The sequence below is a fragment of the Salvelinus fontinalis genome, chromosome 1 (assembly GCF_029448725.1).
Source record: "Salvelinus fontinalis isolate EN_2023a chromosome 1, ASM2944872v1, whole genome shotgun sequence".
NCBI classification, from domain to species: Eukaryota; Metazoa; Chordata; class Actinopteri; order Salmoniformes; family Salmonidae; genus Salvelinus; species Salvelinus fontinalis.
In genome coordinates this window covers 43,523,703-43,542,390 of record NC_074665.1, presented here as the reverse complement: position 1 = coordinate 43,542,390, position 18,688 = coordinate 43,523,703, and the positions used below count along the sequence as shown (strand labels likewise).

The window sequence follows — 18,688 nt, the reverse complement described above, 5'->3', positions numbered from 1 at the left end:
ATATATTTTTAACCCACTCCATTGACTTCCCTGGCTTGACTGACAGGTACATAGCGGACCATCTGATGGCTGGGAAGTCGGTGGAGCCTCAGGGTTATGACATGGTGACAATCTTTTTCTCGGACATCGTGGGCTTCACCACCATGTGCTCCATTAGCTCCGCCCTGGAGGTGGTCACCGTCCTCAATGACCTCTACAGTCTCTTTGATGAGATCATCAAGCTCTATGATGTCTACAAGGTACATTACACCTGTACAGTCATTTTAAAGTGTTAGACAGACCCCAGTTTTTTGGGGTACCACTTCACCTCAAGTGACACCATTAACTTACATAGTTATTAGGGCATGGTAAGACTTTACTGACGGTTACATACATAAGGAATTCATAACCCCTACATAATGCATAAGCAGTAAATACGCCTTTTAATAAATAACTTATGAAATGCTGATGTAGGCTAATGTTTATGAATACATTATGGGTTCTGCATGTGCCTACTGCATGTGCCTACACCGCTTGACTTTTCCCCCCAAAATTGTGTTACAGCCTGAATTTAAAACTGATTTCATTTAGATTTCTGTCACTGGTCTACACACAATACCACCTAGTGTCAAAGTGGAATAATGTCTTGAGTCAATAAGTGTTCAACCCCATTGTTATGGGAAGCCGAAATTAGTTCAGTAGTAAACATTTGCTAAACAAGTTGCATAATACGTTGCCTGGACTCACTCTGTGTGCAAAAATAGTGTTTACCTCATCTCTTTACCCCACACATACAATTATCTGTAATTTAACTAGGCAAGTCAGTTAAAGAACAAATTCTTATTTACAATGACGGCCTACCCCACCAAATCCTAACGACGCTGGGCCAATTGTGCACCACCCTATGGGTCTCCCAATCATGGCTGGTTGTGTTGCAGCCTGGTATCGAACCAGGGTCTGTAGGGATGCCTCTAGCACCGAGATGCAGTGCCTTATACCGCTGCACCCCTCAGGAGCCCCCAGTAAGGTGTGGTGGAAATTCTAACCAAGTGAGAGAGACTTTGTTATTACTATTATTGTTACTTTACAATCTTTATTATCGATTAAGAATTGCAACAATGACCACCCATCGGTAATCGTTGAGAACCCAACGAGAATATTTGGGTTACAGCTCTTTATAGCAAAGTATATCCTTCTGAATGTTCATGACAAACAACAGATGTTTATACAAAGGTACATTATGCTATCAAGCAACAGACAGCGAGATTTACATTGCGCCAGGTTTCTGTCTCTAGGTCATTTACTGCTCGTTTATACAGGGTTATGTTCTCCTTAACACACAGATACAAATCATTCAATGGAATGCAGGCTGTAGGTTCTACTGAGAAGTACTGAGAAACCTTATTCGATGCATTAACAGAATTAAACATAATCTTGTAAAATACATTTTAAAAAACGTCATTAACAAAACAATTGGTCTCATAATTTCATAGTTATGTTTTTGGATTAAATATTAAGCATTTTACATTTTTTTTTACAAAATGTAAAGTTCAACAAATTAATAAACAAATCAATATTTCCAATATTTTTTTTACATTGCTCCCCTAATAGAAATGTCTGAGTTAAACATAACACTGAAAATATGAATATTTCAAATGAAATTATACAAAAATATCATCAAATTAAATCAGACTTTTTCACAATTTGAGCTCTTTAGCTGTTTCAGTAATGAGAAGGCCAAGTGAGGTAAAGGGGGTGTTTGAGAATAAGAACCTCATTCTGAAGGCATATAAGTGAATAAATTGACTTAATTTGTGCTCATCTAAGGAATATCCCTCTAGATAATTGGCTGGGGTAGGCCGTCACTGTAAAATAAGAATTTGCTCTTAATTGACTTGCATAGTTAAATAAAGGTTAAATAAATAATAACAATGCATAATATTGTGTTTTATTCAATTATTATTATTATTTTTAATGATTTTAAAATAAAATGACCCAAGAATTTAATCTGGATGCATTTCGGTAATGAGAATTTGTGGTAAAAATGTTCAAAATTCTGGTGAAATTTTCAAATGGATTTAAAATAAGACGTTTTCCCAAAAACTAAAGATCTTAGTCCTCAGAATGATAGTGGATTTTTGCAGATGCACCATGGTTTTATATCACAATTTGCTACAGACATTTTAAAACTAGTTTCATGAGAATCACCCAATCGCTGCCAAAAGTGATTCTAACATGTATTTCTTCCACTTTGACATTACAAAGTATTTATTGTAGATCATTGACAGAAACGGACAATTAAATACATTATAATCCCACTTTGTACACAACAAAATGTGTAAAAAGTCAAGGGGTGTTGTAACGGTTTTCCTCCTCCTCTTCATCCGAAGAGGAGGAGCAGGGATTTGACCAAAACGCAGCGTTTGAATAAGACGTGATTTTTAATTAAACAAAACAGAAAACACGAACGAACACTTGAAATACAAAACAAATAAACGATGTAGACAGACCTGAACGACAAACTCTCATGAAACACGAAGAACGCATGAACACGAAAACTGCCTACATAAAACGAACAAACAAAACCGAAACAGTCCCATGTGGCGCAACGACATACACAGACACAGGAGACAACCACCCACAACAAACAACGTGAAACAACCTACCTTAATATGACTCTCAATCAGAGGAAATGAAAAACACCTGCCTCTAATTGAGAGCCATATTAGGTCACCCTTAAACAAACATAGAAACAGAAAACATAGACTGCCCACCCAAACTCACGTCCTGACCAACTAACACATACAAAAACTAACAGAAACAGGTCAGGAACGTGACAGGTGTGAATACTTTCTGAAGGCACTGTACAGTAGGTAGCCTTGTAAAATTTACAGTGTATATTGTAAAGTTTACGGTGTATATTGTGGGCATTAATGTGTATGGTGTATCAGGTGGAGACTATAGGGGATGCGTACATGGTAGCTAGCGGGCTACCCATCAGTAACGGCATGAAGCACGCATCTGAGATTTCTACTATGGCTCTTCACTTCCTGTGTGCCATCAAGCTCTTCAAGATTCGCCACTTGCCCAATCAGAGCTTGTCTCTCCGCATCGGGATCAACTCAGGTCAGTATGTACGAACAACCTATCAAATCGATTACCCAGACAGCGGCTGTCAGCCATGAAGTAACGAATCCTAACTCGAGATCTGTGTGTATAATTTAAAGGGTGACTGCATTTCCTGATTTGGCACAAAAACAGTGTCTACATATGTGAAAACAGCGCGTTGCTATGATCTGTGGTTAAAAAGATGAGGTCAAAAGAATTGGTCAAATGGTCAAGGTCAAATGGTCATAAGGTCAAATGACATTAAAATGAATAAACTGTGATTTTCAAAACATGCAATGAGTTTCTAGCCCAAGGAAAGGTATTTTCTTGCTCCTCACATCACCTTGAATCTCATAGTGTTTTAAAAATCAGTTTTTAACTCAATGATTTTTCTACGAAACATAGAAATGCACCATTTTCACATATTTTTACACTGGTTTGTGCTGGAGATAATGAAAATGATGTTGAAAAGTGATGGAGTTGCCCATGAAGAAATGCTAGCAGCCGTGACGGAAGGCAAACGAGAGTTGTCTTGGGGGTGTGGTATAATGTGCGAGTTTCTTGGGTGTGTTTTTGCCGTTCGATCACATAAAAAAGAAAGCCAGTAGTGAGTACGGCGAGGTAAGCTGAGCTAGCTTTGCTATGGAGAGAACAAAGTTTTGAAGTTGAGGACTTCTCCCCTCCTGATTGACTCATCATCTCAAGATGGTCAGCTAATTCCGTTCTATGTGTAGGCTAACCCTAAAGCCTGTACTGATCTTGTGTTTAGCCAAGCTGACAACAGCTAGCTAGCATAGCTTGGTGACAGCAGCAGCTGGCTATTCTATCTAGCTGATATTTCACTGCCAAATCAGTTATGGAAAGATAACAAGAGCCAGTGTCGAATGTGTTTTATAAGACACTCGTTCTATAACACCTTGCTTCAAAAGTAGCTTGCACCTTAGTTTCAGCGTTTCATCATATCATGTAAATACATGTTACTGTGGAAACGGTATCAACTGTGAGTTGTATGCCTGGTCTTGAGTCAAATCAGTTGTCCTACAACACAATATGCTATTACTGGCTAGTTTGGTCTATTGTCATCTCTCCTTATGTCTGCTGTAAGGTCTTTCCCAGGGGACATATCTCAGAACTACTGATATCCCTACAACAGGTGTAGGCTACATGTGGACATTGCTCAAACGTCACCCAGCTTGAGTGTAGATACATTTATTAACAACAGCAAAAAATCGATGAGTGTGTTTATGATACAAAGACAAAACATTCTGTGCTGTAAATATCATATCGATGTGCTTATAAAGACAGTATGCCCACACCTACCTAGCAAATACAAATAAGTTGTGTGTATGAAGTACAACTTCAGCTGTCTAACCAGAACTAGAATTTGGCAGTCTAACCACACACTGACATGCACCCCACTGGGCACAGACGTCAGTTCAACATCTAGATTTGATTCACATTTGGATAAGTTGTCAACTAACATGAATTCAATGTGAAATCAACCAAAAATGTCACACTGTCATTTGATTTAGGTTAAAAGTTGGGTGAAAAAAAGACGTCATGATACGCCATTCTAGATAAGACAGAGTTCGCCTCAACCCATGGATCCGGCAGGCAGAACTAAATAACTACAGGTAGATGTGAGATGCAGGAGGATGGCACTCTTCTCATACCACTCTGTAGGCTACTGGCCAATTCAGCATCGGTCAGAAGCCTACAGAGTAATATCAAAAGAGTGCAGTTGCTAGCTTATGAAGATATTCTAAACTAAGGTCTCTATTCAATCCGTATCGCGGAAATTCCCCGTTACAGCGTGATTGAAATTTAAAGGCAACGATCCCGTATTAGCAGAGACTGCATTCACGGTAAATGCTGCATATGTCCCCTCAATCGTAAATGTATTTATTTCACCTTTATTTAACCAGGTAGGCAAATTGAGAACACGTTCTCATTTACAATTGCGACCTGACAAAGCAGATAAAGCAAAGCAGTTCGACACATACAACAACACATAGTTACACATGGAGTAGAACAAACATACAGTCAATAATACAGTGATAAATAAGTCTATATACAATGTGAGCAAGTGAGGTGAGATAAGGGAGGTGAAGGCAAATAAAATATATTAATAAATAAAAATATAAAAAGGCCATGGTGGCGAAGTAAATATAATATAGCAAGTAAAAAAAACACTGGAATGGTTGGTTTGCAGTGGAAGAAGGTGCAAAGTAGAGATAGAAATAATGGGGTGCAAAGGAGCAAAATAAATAAATACAGTAGGTAAAGAGGTAGTTGTTTGGGCTAAATTATAGATGGGCTATGTACAGGTGCAGTAATCTATGAGCTGCTCTGACAGCTGGTGCTTAAAGCTAGTGAGAGAGATAAGTGTTTCCAGTTTCAGAGATTTTTGTAGTTCGTTCCAGTCATTGGCAGCAGAGAACTGGAAGGAGAGGCGGCAAGAATTGGTTTTGGGGGTGACCAAGAAAAGGAAGAATTGGTTTTGGGGGTGACCAGAGAGATATACCTGCTGGAGCGCGTGCTACGGGTGGGCGTTGCTATGGTGACCAGCGAGCTGAGATAAGGGGGGACTTTACCTAGCAGGGTCTTGTAGATGACCTGGAGCCAGTGGGTTTGGCGACGAGTGTGAAGCGAGGGCCAGCCAACGTAAATGACCTATACTTTGTAGCGCGCAATCTGTAATGCTTCAGCGATACAGATTGACTAGAGTGTGTTCATAACCTTCAAGTGTAACTTTCAAGTGTAACAGTTCAATGTAGAATAACCCATACTTCACATTATACTGTAGAAGCGTGTGTTCTGCTAATATAACAAAGTGAAAATATCACACCTTCATGTATGGTGTCCCGTATAAGACAGGATTTCCCTGACATGTTTGACAATGTTGGTTAGGTGACTTCCAGCACAGATAGTATTTTGACCATTGACCAGATCAAATGCCAATGGGTTACAGTTAGCTGTTGTTAGCGAGGTAGCTAGCTAACGTGAGCTATGCACATCTTCCTCTGACATGCTACATCACATTACATGTTAGCTTGATGCATTTAGCTAGCTACAGTATCATTCCCCTTTCATCTGTGGTATCATAGCTAGCTAGCCTGGCTCGCTAGCATTGTCAAATAATGTTGCATAATCAAAAGTAGCTACTAGCTAGCTAGTACCACCCATTTACTTACCTAATGTACTCACCACCAGTGGTTTGACGGTTGACAGGCAGCAGAAGGGACCGTGTTGTATGCAATCCATTCCTGGCCATCTGTCAATATTGTTGACATGCATTGGAAGTTTGCACCAACTTTATGGATGCCCATTTTCACTCCGATTGCCTGAGCGAAATGTGCGTGCGTTCCACCCATATTTGGGAATTGACAACAAATGTCCGCATGGCAGCTGGGGATGAACCACAACGTGTTGTCTCTGGGCAATCACACATCATTGGCAAAAGTGGGCATGCAAATGATCCATACCCAGCCAGTAAGTCGTGACAAACTCACTTGCAAAAATCAGTTTTGGATGAGAAGGACTTTATGACCAAAATCATCCTATTTACACTTTGTAGTCCATTGACACTATAATTAAGGTTTCGGACTCATATCAATGTCACATAGGCCGTTTAAAACCAGAGAAGTTGGTTCTAAGGGGCAGTTAACCTTTAACTTGGACTGTTGCAGGAATCACACATTGATGTCAATGGGACATTAGTGCCAAAAATCTGCAAGTTTCTGATGTGTGTGTGTGTGTGTGTGTGTGTGTGTGTGTGTGTGTGTGTGTGTGTGTGTGTGTGTGTGTGTGTGTGTGTGTGTGTGTGTACGTGCACGTATGCAGGTCCAGTAGTTGCTGGAGTGGTGGGCACAACCATGCCTCGCTACTGTCTGTTTGGTGACACAGTGAACACTGCTTCCAGGATGGAGAGCAACAGCCTGCGTGAGATCCAACACCTGCTCCTGAAACCCAATGGAGAGCTATTGATGTCAATTCAAATGATACAACATCGTCTTAACCACATTATATTAAGTTTCATTTTGGTGGCTCTGGACTATGTTCAAATTCATAGTTGCCCAACAGGGATCGATAAAGTTGTATCAAATTGAATTGAATGTAATTGAATTTCCTCAAACATGGTTTGTGTGTGAATAGTGTTGTGTCATCCCAACTCCACTTAGCTGTAGCTCCAGTTTATACTATTGTGCATTCCCCATCCCATTCATTGGTAATGATCTGGTTGTATTAGCTACATAGCAATTGTTTTTCCCTCCTATTGATTTGATCTGTTAATATTCCACAGCCCTGAAAATCCACATATCCCAGAGCACAGCTGAGATCCTCACTCAGATAGGATCCTTTGAGCTGGAGGAAAGAGGAGACATTGAGATTAAGGTGAACATTTGACCGTTTTGTTTTGTCTTGTGGGTTTCATAACCACGCTTTATAACAATGAAATAATGATGAAACGGGAATTAGTTCTAACCATTTATCTGCAATTGGTACAACCTTAATAACTTCTTTGGGCTGCAAGCCCGAAGCCGGGCACAATATGACAACAGCCACTTCAAGTGCAGGGCGCGAAATTCAAAATATATTTTTTAGAAATATTTAACTTTCACACATTAACAAGTCCAATACAGCATATGAAAGATAAACATCTTGTGAATCCAGCCAACATGTCCGATTTTTAAAATGTTTTACAGCGAAAACACCACATATATTTATGTTAGCTCACCACCAAATACAAAAAAGGACAGACATTTTTCACAGCACAGGTAGCATGCACAAAGCCAACCTAACTAACCAAGAACCAACCAAACTAACCAAGAAACAACTTCATCAGATGACAGTCTTATAACATGTTATACAATAAATCTATGTTTTGTTCGAACAATTTGCATATTTGAGGTATAAATCAGTTTTACATTGCAGCTACGATCACAGCTACCGTCACATATAGGACCGAAGCAGCCAGAGTAATTACAGACACCAACGTCAAATACCTAAATACTCATCATAAAACATTTCTGAAAAATCGATGGTGTACAGCAAATTAAAGACAAACATCTTGTGAATCCAGACAATATTTCAGATTTTTTAAGTGTTTTACAGCAAAAACACAATATAGCATTATATTAGCTTACTACAATAGCCTACCACACTACTGCATTCATTCATCAAGGCACGTTAGTGATAGCAATAGGCACGTTAGCGATAGTGAATAGACCAGCAAAAAATATATAATTTTTGACTAACCTTGATAAGCTTCATCAGATGACAGTCCTATAACATCAGGTTATACATACACTTATGTTTTGTTCGAAAATGTGCATATTTAGAGCTGGAATCAGTGGTTATCCATTATGCTAACGTAGCATCTTTTTCTCAGAATGTGCGGATATTTTTATGACACTCAAACTATTCTGACCAAATAACTATACATAAACGTTACTAAAAAATTAAGGAAATGATAGATACACTAGTTTTTAATGCAATCGCCGTGTTAGAATTCTAAAAATAACTTCATTACGACATCCAGCTTAGGTATAGCGAGAGAGTACCCAAAATCTGGGCGCAAATGACTATTTCACATGTTCGACAGATATATGAAATAGCATCATAAAATGGGTCCTACTTATGACGATCTTCCATCAGAATGTTGTACTAGGGGTCCTTTGTCGGGAACAATCGTTGTTTGGATTTAGAATGTCCTCTTCTCCAGTCAATTAGCACGGAAAGCTAGCAAAGTGGCTCGAAGCTCTCCTTCCTGAACAAAGGCACACAACGCAACACCCCTAACGTCCCGAAAAATTTTCAATAATCTAATAAAACTATATTGAAAAAACATACTTTACGATGATATTGTCACATGTATCAAATAAAATCAAAGCCGGAGATATTAGTCGTCCATAACAACAGCTTATCAGAAGGCAAATCCAGGTCCCTTCACGCGCTCTCCAGAAAACAGGAAACTGGTGACAGGTCATACAAAGAGCTTTTGTTCGACCCCAGATCAAGTTATTCACTCCATTTCTTCTCTCACTGCCTGTCGACATCTAGTGGAAGACGTATGAAGTGCATCTATACTAATAAATATCAAGGACATTAATAGGCAGGCCCTAGAACAGAGCATCGATTTCAGATTTTCCACTTCCTGTCAGGAAGTTTGCTGCAAAAGGAGTTCTGTTTTACTCACAGATATAATTCAAACGGTTTTAGAAACTAGAGAGTGTTTTATATCCAATGGTAATAACAATATGCATATTGTACGAGCAAGAATTGAGTACGAGGCCGTTTGAAATGGGCACCTTTTATCCGGCTACTCAATACTGCCCCTGCAGCCCAAACAGGTTAATACACAACAACTCTTCCCATCCTACATGAACTGTAGGGAGAATCTGTTATAAAAGTCCAAGCTTCTAGGTTCACGCCACTCGTAGGGTAACAGTGGTCAAACTGAATCCCAACAACAATGTAACACACTGGTGTGGGTGCGGTTGAGTCAGTGTCCTGAGAACGTGACTGTGAGCTCCTAGGTATTCAACCAATGATTGGAAGAATGCACATTTGTTCTTAACGAACTCCCAGTCCATAGTCATTCAATCTCTGTGAGGTCACATCCAAGTTCTGGAGATGGTAATTTTTGTCCTTTCCAGTCACGAGGATGTCATCCAGGTAGCACTGTACTCCTGGCAATCCACTGAAGAGCTGGTCCGTCGCCCTTTGAAACAACGCTGCACACTTGTGATTCCAAACGGTAAACGACAGTACCTGAAGAGCCTCTTGTGTGTTACGGCGGTCAGCAGCTCCTTTGACTTTTCATCCACGTGCATCTGCAAGTAGGCTTGGCTGAGGTCGATTTTGCTGAACTTTTGACCCCCAGCTAAACCCTTAAAAAGGTTGTTGATGTGTTATAGTGGATACTGCTCAGTGGACAACACAAGGTTAACTGTAACTTTAAAATCTCCACATATCCTGATTCTACCATCCTTCTTAAGGACTGGTATTATGGGTGTCGCCAATTCACTCATGCTGACTGGCATCGACTTTTGGTCTGATAGCATAAGGTATGGGTCGTGCTTTCAGAATTTTTTGTTTACTGTCTGGCTTAATGCTAAGCTTCACTGTAATGTCTTTCATGTTACCCAGCTCTCCATTAAATACTCATCCATGTTTCTATAAGATGGAGGGTAGGCTTGTGTCTCCGTGTGTCATTGTACGCCAGTCCAGTGTGATTTTCTCCAGCCACGAACATCCCAGTAGTGATGGATTGTCTCTTTTCACAATGTAGTGGCAGCTTTTCAGTATGTCCGTTTAACTGAAGTGTGACCCCAGTGATGCTTATCACGGCGACAGATTCACCTGTGTAGGTCTTTAACACGATGTGTGCTGGCTGAAGTGTAACGTATTTCAGTGTCTTTTTGTAGACTGTGCCTGACACGAGATACAGCTGCCCCTGTGTCAATCTCCATACGCACCGGCTGCCCCTCTAGCAAGGGAGAGACATGGTAGCCGTGTGGCCCCCCAGCAACGGTCAATATATTCAGTGGGACTTCCTTGTCTGATGAGTCACTCACCTCAGTGTTCTCCAGATCAATAGCGTGAATTTGTCTCTTTCTTTTGTTGGAATGTCTCTTTCTTGTATTCAGTCTTTGATGTTTTCTCTGAGTTCTTCTTGTTGCCCTTTTTTACCACAAGCTCGGCAATCCATGTCGTTACACCAGCATGTAGACGCCTGATCTCCCGCTTTGCCACAGCGGAAGCATGTACCTTGATTTCCCTGTCTCTGATTTTTAGTTGAAACTCTGTACACTTTTCCCAATGAACTCAACTGCTGAGCCTATTTAGCAGCTAGTTCCCTGGACACACTGACTTCAATAACCTTTGCCAAGGTCAGGTTACTTTCAATCAATAGCCTCTTATGTGTAGCTTCACTGTGTATCCCACATACTAGTCTGTCTCTAATGGTGTCATTTAGAACATAATTAAACTCACAGATGGGTTTAGGCTCCACAGAAGAAATCAGGAAGAGGGAGAATCAGGGACAATGTTTGCTGCTGCTATATTGAATAGACTTTCAGCAATAACTAGTGTTTTTCTGGAAAGGGGCCTTTCAGTATTCCCACAATATCCCAATATGTCTGATTACCTGGCCTGTCTGGCTGTAGCAGGCTGCGTATTAAATGAAATTAGCCCATTACACCAAAAAATGTAGGTACAATTTTGTCCTCATCAGTAGCTAGGTTCCCATCCAAATGTGACAGATTTTTACGCGAATATTCTAGAATATGCATAAGGAAAATATGTGCATTTTCCCACCAGTGGTACTCTATGTTTCCACCAAATGGACTTGTTGCAGATAAACATTTGTGAGTGATGACGTTTTCATGTACCGAATAAAAATCAAAAGTTTTGCCACAAAAACTTTTGCGCTCGATAGCAAATGTGCCTACTCTGGTCTTGGCACCTGCGCTCTAGCCAACAGCTCGCAGATTCAGTGCTGCAGATTCAGTGTGGGTAAGCTGTGCGGGTTGTGTAGTTGTGTAGTCGCCAGAATAAGACCCTCAACGTTTATTGGAAAGCAGCATCAAGCTCATCACCGTGCACTTTCACCACCCTGTGAAGTTCATCATAAATTATTTCATCTGTAGCCTAATAAACTGTATGGTTTCCTGAGTCATAGTGGGAGGACCACACACCATATCATCACGAGACTCCAAATTTACTTCGATATGATGGTTATTATATTAATATTTGAAGGAACAAAGGCATTTCCACCGACATTTCCCGCCTTATTAATTTTATAGACATAAAAAGATCCCACCATGTCAAACAAACAAATGATCTGCCGGCATTTATAAAATTCCACCGAAACATCACAGCTGTCATGATTTGTTTTCACTTTGACTTTACTCACATAATAACTATGGATTTAAACGTGGTTAGTGTCATTTGCAAAAACAAAATATTTAAACCGTTCTGCACATGAGTTCCACTGCTCAATACTTTAATCAAACTGTCCAATGTAACCAACAATTCCAGACATTTTTCTTTTCTCATTAGCCTCTTGATTGTCACTCACTTCAATTTTGTCCTCAACCCCGGCAATATTTTCCCCACTCACATGATCTTCATTCACTTCTCTCACTGATGTTATATCATCAAGTTTCTTCATTTAGCAGTTTTTATTTCCAAAGTTCGTCTTCACAGTTTAATAAATGTCCTTTCCTTTACTAACTGTATATTTATTCCTCCTTTTTTAATCACGTTGTTTTCCCACTTCGACGTTCTTCCTGAATCCCTTTCTGCTGGTAATGACGATGCTAACTCTATTTCTAGGTAGCTCGACTATGCACTTGCCTGTGCTAGCAATACACTGTGCTAACATTAGCCTAGACTTTACCACAGAAAATAACAGTTTTAAACTTGTAAAACCAACTTCTTCCAGACAGAATAGTTTCCGTAGGTTTCAAACTAACTCTTCGCCAATCTTTTGTTATGTCTCGTGGGTTTCATAACCAGGTCTTTGTAACAATTCAATAATGATAAACAGGAGACAGGAATAAGTTCAACCATTTATCTGAACGTGCTCATCTCAACACATATTACCCATGATGCTCTGCGTATACAACTACAGTAAGTATGGAGGTGCAAATAGTACAACCCTAATACACAACACCTTAATTTGTTGTTATCTATATCAGCAAATGTTATAGGAAGACATGACGCAAATATTAGCTTGTGGTTGTTGACATAAGTTGGCATAAGTATAATTAATGCTTATTTGGCTTATGGATTGATTATAAATGTATTATGTCCTTATGTAGGTACCCTTCAAATACAGTGTTACCTCAACGTAATGTGTGTGAGTGACACAAACTCTGTGTGTATCCATCCATGCCATAAGGGAAAGGGCTGTCAGAAGACCTTCTGGCTGTTGGGTAAAGAAGGCTTCAACCCTCCTCTACCAGTTCACACCTCTCCCCCAGCTTCATGTCTCAAACCACCAACTGAGGTACTTACAAGTTGATTCCTCTGCTTGCTTTTCAACAGAATACATGCCTCTGCAGGTCTCTAAAGTGAGCCAATTTATTTTGCACCTGGAGTTTTAATTTGGGAAATTTTGTGAAAATCCAATATTTTAGTTTTTGTTGATAATTGTTGTAACGATAAGGCTTCGCTGTACTATTGTTACCCAAGCACAGATTTATTCGCGTCATACTTGCACCATTAATACAATGAAAACCACTTGTTGCTAACCCAAACAGTTCAAAAGATCTGACACATATTATCGGCACAATTATTAAACAATTATTTTGTCACTGATTGGAGGGGGGCACATTTTACATTCATAAATCATGTTCTAAAACTACTTGCAGTCCTCATTTGTTTTACACCTTGTTCAGTCATGTTTGTTACCTAATTAGCTAGCTAGTTAACAACCTGACAACTTTACTAGTATATCTGAAAATTTGGGGGCACAGAATGAAAGGAAAAGGGATAGCTTCTTCAGGAGATCAATGATCATAGCAATGAATGAATGACTGATATCTTGTGTAGTCATCACAAACTTGACACTTGAAAATTGTACACAGCATCTTTAATATAATGCAATGCAATTGGAAAATAGTGCATTTACATAATCTACAACCTAATACTCCACATATGACTTAATTTCAATGACAGGTACTGCACCCCCACCCCCCCGCTCTTTAATAATTTGTTATTCTTATCTGTTACTTTTTGGGTGGGTGGGGTGGGTATTTTCTTAAAACTGCATTGTATGTTAAGGGCTTTTAAGTAAGCATTTCACTGTAAGGTCTACACCTGTTGTATTCGGCGCATGTGACAAATAACATTTGATTTGATTTGATTTACATAGTAGTGCTTCAGAAGTAGTTATAATTCATAGAGCCTAAATCTCAGTCAATTTAAAATTTCGTATTTTCTGGTACTCCTAAATGTAATTTTGTGCTCCTAACTTTTACAATTTGGGAGCACTAGTGCTACCAATTACATTTTTTAAATTTAGAGCCCTGTGTGTAGCGGATGTCTAATGGTAAGACATTAACATTGGTTTCCCGAGCGGGAGACTGGGGTTCAGATCCCATCCATGACATATGTTTCTCTTAGAGCCCGATTCAGACTTGAGATAAGTAGACTTAACATGGACCTAAGTTGTTAACCCTTTGACGCATACAAGGACACGGGTGCGATCATTCTACAATGGTCTCTGCAGCATAAGCTCAAATCGGTGTGATTAGAACGTCTAGTTACGATTGACGTTTGCGCTGACCACTCTGTTTTTTCACAGACATTTTGCACAATCTTTTCAACTTTATTTCCTCAATGTGAGCAATTTATTTTTGGATGCAGATGTTCAGACATTCACAGAAGTGGCAACAGCATAAGACATTTCTCATCCAAATCAGAAAATGTAGGCTACATTAGTTCTAGTGCTAACTTAGGAAAGAGTGATCTAACACAAGCAGTCATACTAACTCTCGGCTGACATAAACCATAATATGAATTAGCTAATAGCAATTACTATTTACAATTTATCACATGACGGGTGAGCCCCCAGTGATCTAAGTAATTGAGTAAAACACATTCTAAAAGTTGAAAGTAATCCGACAGTGGGTGGAGTTATGAAACTGATGAATTGTCGCCACAGATGGTTTGTTTACGGCCCTTTTGTTGTGGGTAAATGGAGTAGCTAGGCCTACAACAGCTCTATCTAGTGGGACAATAGTTGTTGACAACTGTAGAATTGTAGCTAAGCCTAACCCTTTTCCTAACCTTAACCTCATTCTCTTAACCTCCTATGTTAATTCACCACCCTGCTGCGTTAGTTCTACTAACCTGTCACGTTAATTCACCTAACCTGCCACAATAATGAGCCTATCATGCCACATAAATTATCCTAACCTGATATGTAAACAAACCATCTGTGTAGGTAAATCATCAGTATCATCACACCGGCAGCCAATCACGTCAACCCTGACACTCACTTAAAGCCATTCAGTTTTGTTGTTTATGTCTTTCAAAAGGACACAACTCACAAATGCGGAAATTCGGGAGATTTTTGTAGATTCTGACAAGTTTAAGTATGAAAGTGAGGAATCAGATTCTAACAGTGACAGTGAGAAGCTGTCCCCCACATTTGTGGCCATTGAGAACCCTGAATCTGAGGACCCCGTGCCCAGTGACGAAATCCCTCTGAAGATGCTGGTGGTGACGGAGGCAGGCCAACAGTGGGTGAAGTAGAGGAGGTCTGCGGTAGCTGGAAGGCGGCCAGCCATTTCACCCCTCCTGGCCCTGCTGTTGCCTATAATGAGTCCCAGTCTGGAGTGCAAAGTCTCTTGCCAACTCCCTCTGAGGCAGAGTGCTTCAAGCTGAGAGACATGGTGGAGGAGACCAAACACTATGCCTTGGAGCTACAGGAGAAGAGAGAGCCACAGTGAAGGTGGGCCACCTGATGGCAGAGAGAAAGATCAAACCAAACGATGTGCTTGACTATAATTGCAAAATGGGGGCAGTGGATAAGATGGACATGATAAACAGTTTGGTGGCATGCGCTTAGAAGTGGTATAAGAACATATTTTTACATCTGATCGACACTGCTGTCCTCAATGGCCAAATAGTTCACCACCAGCTAACAAGTGAGATGATTACTGATCAAGGTTTTTTGTAATTGGACATACAGTTCACATACAAATCAAATACAGTTCCATTATGCAATTACACTGAGTATACCAAACATTTGGAACACTTTCCTAATATTGAGTTGCACCCCCACCCCCCATTTTTCTCTCAGAACAGCCTCAATTCATTGGGGCATGGACTTTACAACGTGTCGAAAGCATTCCACAGGGATGCTGGCCCATGTTGACTCCAATGCTTCCCTCAGTTGTGTCAAGTTGGCTGGATGTCCTTTGGGTGGTGGACCTTGAAAAACCCAGCAGTGTTGCAGTTCTTGACACAATCGGTGAGCCTGGCACCTGCTACCATACCCCTTTCAAAGGCACTTAAATATTTTGTCTTGCCCATTCACTCTCTGAATGGCACACATACACAATCCATGTCTCAATCATCTCAAGTTTAAAAAATCTCTTTAACCTGTCTCCTCCCCTTCATCTACACTGATTGAGGTGGATATAAAATGTGACATCAATAAGGGATCATATCTTTCACCTGGATTCATCTGGTCAGTCTATTTCATGGAAAGTGCAGGTGTTTCTAATGTTTTGTACACTCAGTGAAAGTTCAGGAGTAAAATTGTTCTGAACAAGTCACATGGACTCTCTCTGTGTCCAAGAATAGTGTTTTACCAATAGGTGCCCTTTGCGAGGCACTGGAAAACCTCCCTCGTCTTTGTGGTTGAATCTGTGTTTGAAATTCGTTGCTCAACTGATGGGCCTTACAGATAACTATATGTGTGGGGTACAGAGATGAGGTAGTTATTCAAAAATCATGTTAATGGTAAAAAAATATATTAAAAAAGCAGACATTGAATGTCCCTTTGAGCATGGTGAAGTCATTAAATACACTTTGACTAGTGTATCAAATGCACCCAGTCACTACAAGGATACAGGCGTCCTTTCTAACTCAGTTGCTGGAGAGGAAGGAAACCATTCAGGAATTTCACCATGAGACCAATGGTGACTTTAAAACAGTTTCAGAGTTTAATGGCTGTTGTAGGAGAAAACTGAGGATGAATCAACATTTTAGTTAATCTACAATATTAACCTAAATGACAGAGTGAAAAGAAGGAAGCCTGTACAGGATAAAAATATTGTAAAACATGCATCCTGTTTGCAATAAGGCACTAAAGTAAAACTGCAAAAAATGTGTCAAAGAAATTAACTTTTGTTAATCCAACACAACACATCACTGAGGACCACTCTTCATGTTTTCAAGCATGGTGGTGGCTGCATCATGTTATGGGTATACTTCTCATCGGCAAGGACTAGGGAATTTTTTAGGTTAAAAATAAAAGGAATAGAGCTAAGCACAGGCAAAATCCTATTAGGAAATCCTGGTTAATTAATTCACCTTTAAGCAGGTTATAACCTAAAACACACGGCCAAATATACACTGGAGTTGCTTACCAAGATGACATTGAATTTTCCTGGCCTACTTACAGTTTTGACTTAAATCAACTTGAAAATCTATTTCAAGACTTGAAAATGGCTGTCTAGCAATGATCAACAACCAACTTAACAGAGCTTGAAGAAGTTTTTAAAGAATAATGTGCAAATGTTGTACAATTCAGGTTTTCATAGCTCTTACAGACTTACCCAGAAATACACACAGTTGTAATCGATGCCAAAGGTGATTCTAACATGTATTCACTCAGGGTGTTGAATACTTATGTAATCAAGAGATGAGTGTTTTATTTTTCATGATTTGTGTTACACATTTTTCACCCACTTTAACATCAGAGTATTTTGTGTAGATCATTGACCAAAAAAATGACAATTAAATACATTTTATCTGACCTTGTAACAAAACAAAATGTGGAAAAAGTCAAGGGGTGTGAATCCTTTCTGAAGGCAGTGTAGCTGTTATTGGCAGAGAGGTTTGGAAGTGAAAAATTAAAAGAAACTGCAACTTAAAATCTTAACCGTCATTTGGAATGAAGGGCTCCTATCTTTGTCATTTACCGCATGTTGATGTCACCATGGAAAGCCAAAACTCCCGTCCTGCAAACCTGCCGATTAGAAGGTCCTGTGTAGATTGTATTTTAACCAGCAACTATCAGGAAATAACACTGATCAAATTTCCTCACACTTTTACAGTATTAGTTTCATCAGCTGTTGTACAATATGATACAAAACACAGGAAAAACATCATTCTTACTGCACTGGGCCTTTAAGTCCGTGATAAGGCAACTTATCTCCGGTCTGAAAAGGTCCCTAGTGACCACACGTGATGATTATATGAAATGTTATGGTCACACCTTTCTTGAGTAAATGTAGATGTTTGATGTGAACCAAATGAAATAAGCGCATGGTGATAATCCTGGCGTGTATTCAATGATGTGAGTTTGAAATGTAATGAATAGAGCTAACATGATTTCCGATAAAGATGTTCTACACAATACAGTTCTATGATATCTAAATGCTTTGTAACATTTCATCCTTCTAAATAGAGCCCTGGTCATTTCTTTGTTAGGTCAAACCAGCAACATCCAAAGACCAAGAGAGCAAAGCGAGGGGAAGAGGACAGAGAACTCTGACCACAGTCATATGACCAAGGCACGCACGCTGACCGCAGGAAGAGGATGACCTACAGGCGAATTCAGGCCACACTGAAAGTCTTTCTTTTTTTGCCAACATGGTTGTTAATGGCAGCTATTTTTCTAGTAATGATCTTGTTTAGTACATTAATACAAAGATGAATTAGTCAACACATTACTGGTTTCTGGATTTGTACACACAAAAACTGGTACTTTCTTAGCAGAATAATTTATTTGCAGAAAGGGCTTTTTACATGTTTTCAGACATGTTTCTGATCTTCGTTGTCACATGCCTTTGTTATACGAGGTTTGAATGGAATGTAGTTACATGTAAATTACTGTATGTGGAGATGTGTA

General features: G+C 39.6%; 1 protein-coding gene across 1 annotated transcript in view; it reads left to right on the top strand.

Annotated features, from left to right (window-relative positions):
- The window catches only part of gucy2g (guanylate cyclase 2g), an 83,771-nt gene extending 65,091 nt beyond the window's left edge, over window positions 1-18,680 (top strand). Inside the window, exons 17-22 of the mRNA XM_055922210.1 lie at window positions 47-239; window positions 2,931-3,105; window positions 6,931-7,029; window positions 7,391-7,482; window positions 12,998-13,105; window positions 18,268-18,680. Of these exons, the coding sequence (XP_055778185.1) occupies window positions 47-239; window positions 2,931-3,105; window positions 6,931-7,029; window positions 7,391-7,482; window positions 12,998-13,105; window positions 18,268-18,345 (745 nt within the window). The 3' untranslated portion in view covers window positions 18,346-18,680. The remainder of the gene's footprint in view (window positions 1-46; window positions 240-2,930; window positions 3,106-6,930; window positions 7,030-7,390; window positions 7,483-12,997; window positions 13,106-18,267) is intronic.
- The last annotated feature ends 8 nt before the right edge of the window (window positions 18,681-18,688 follow it).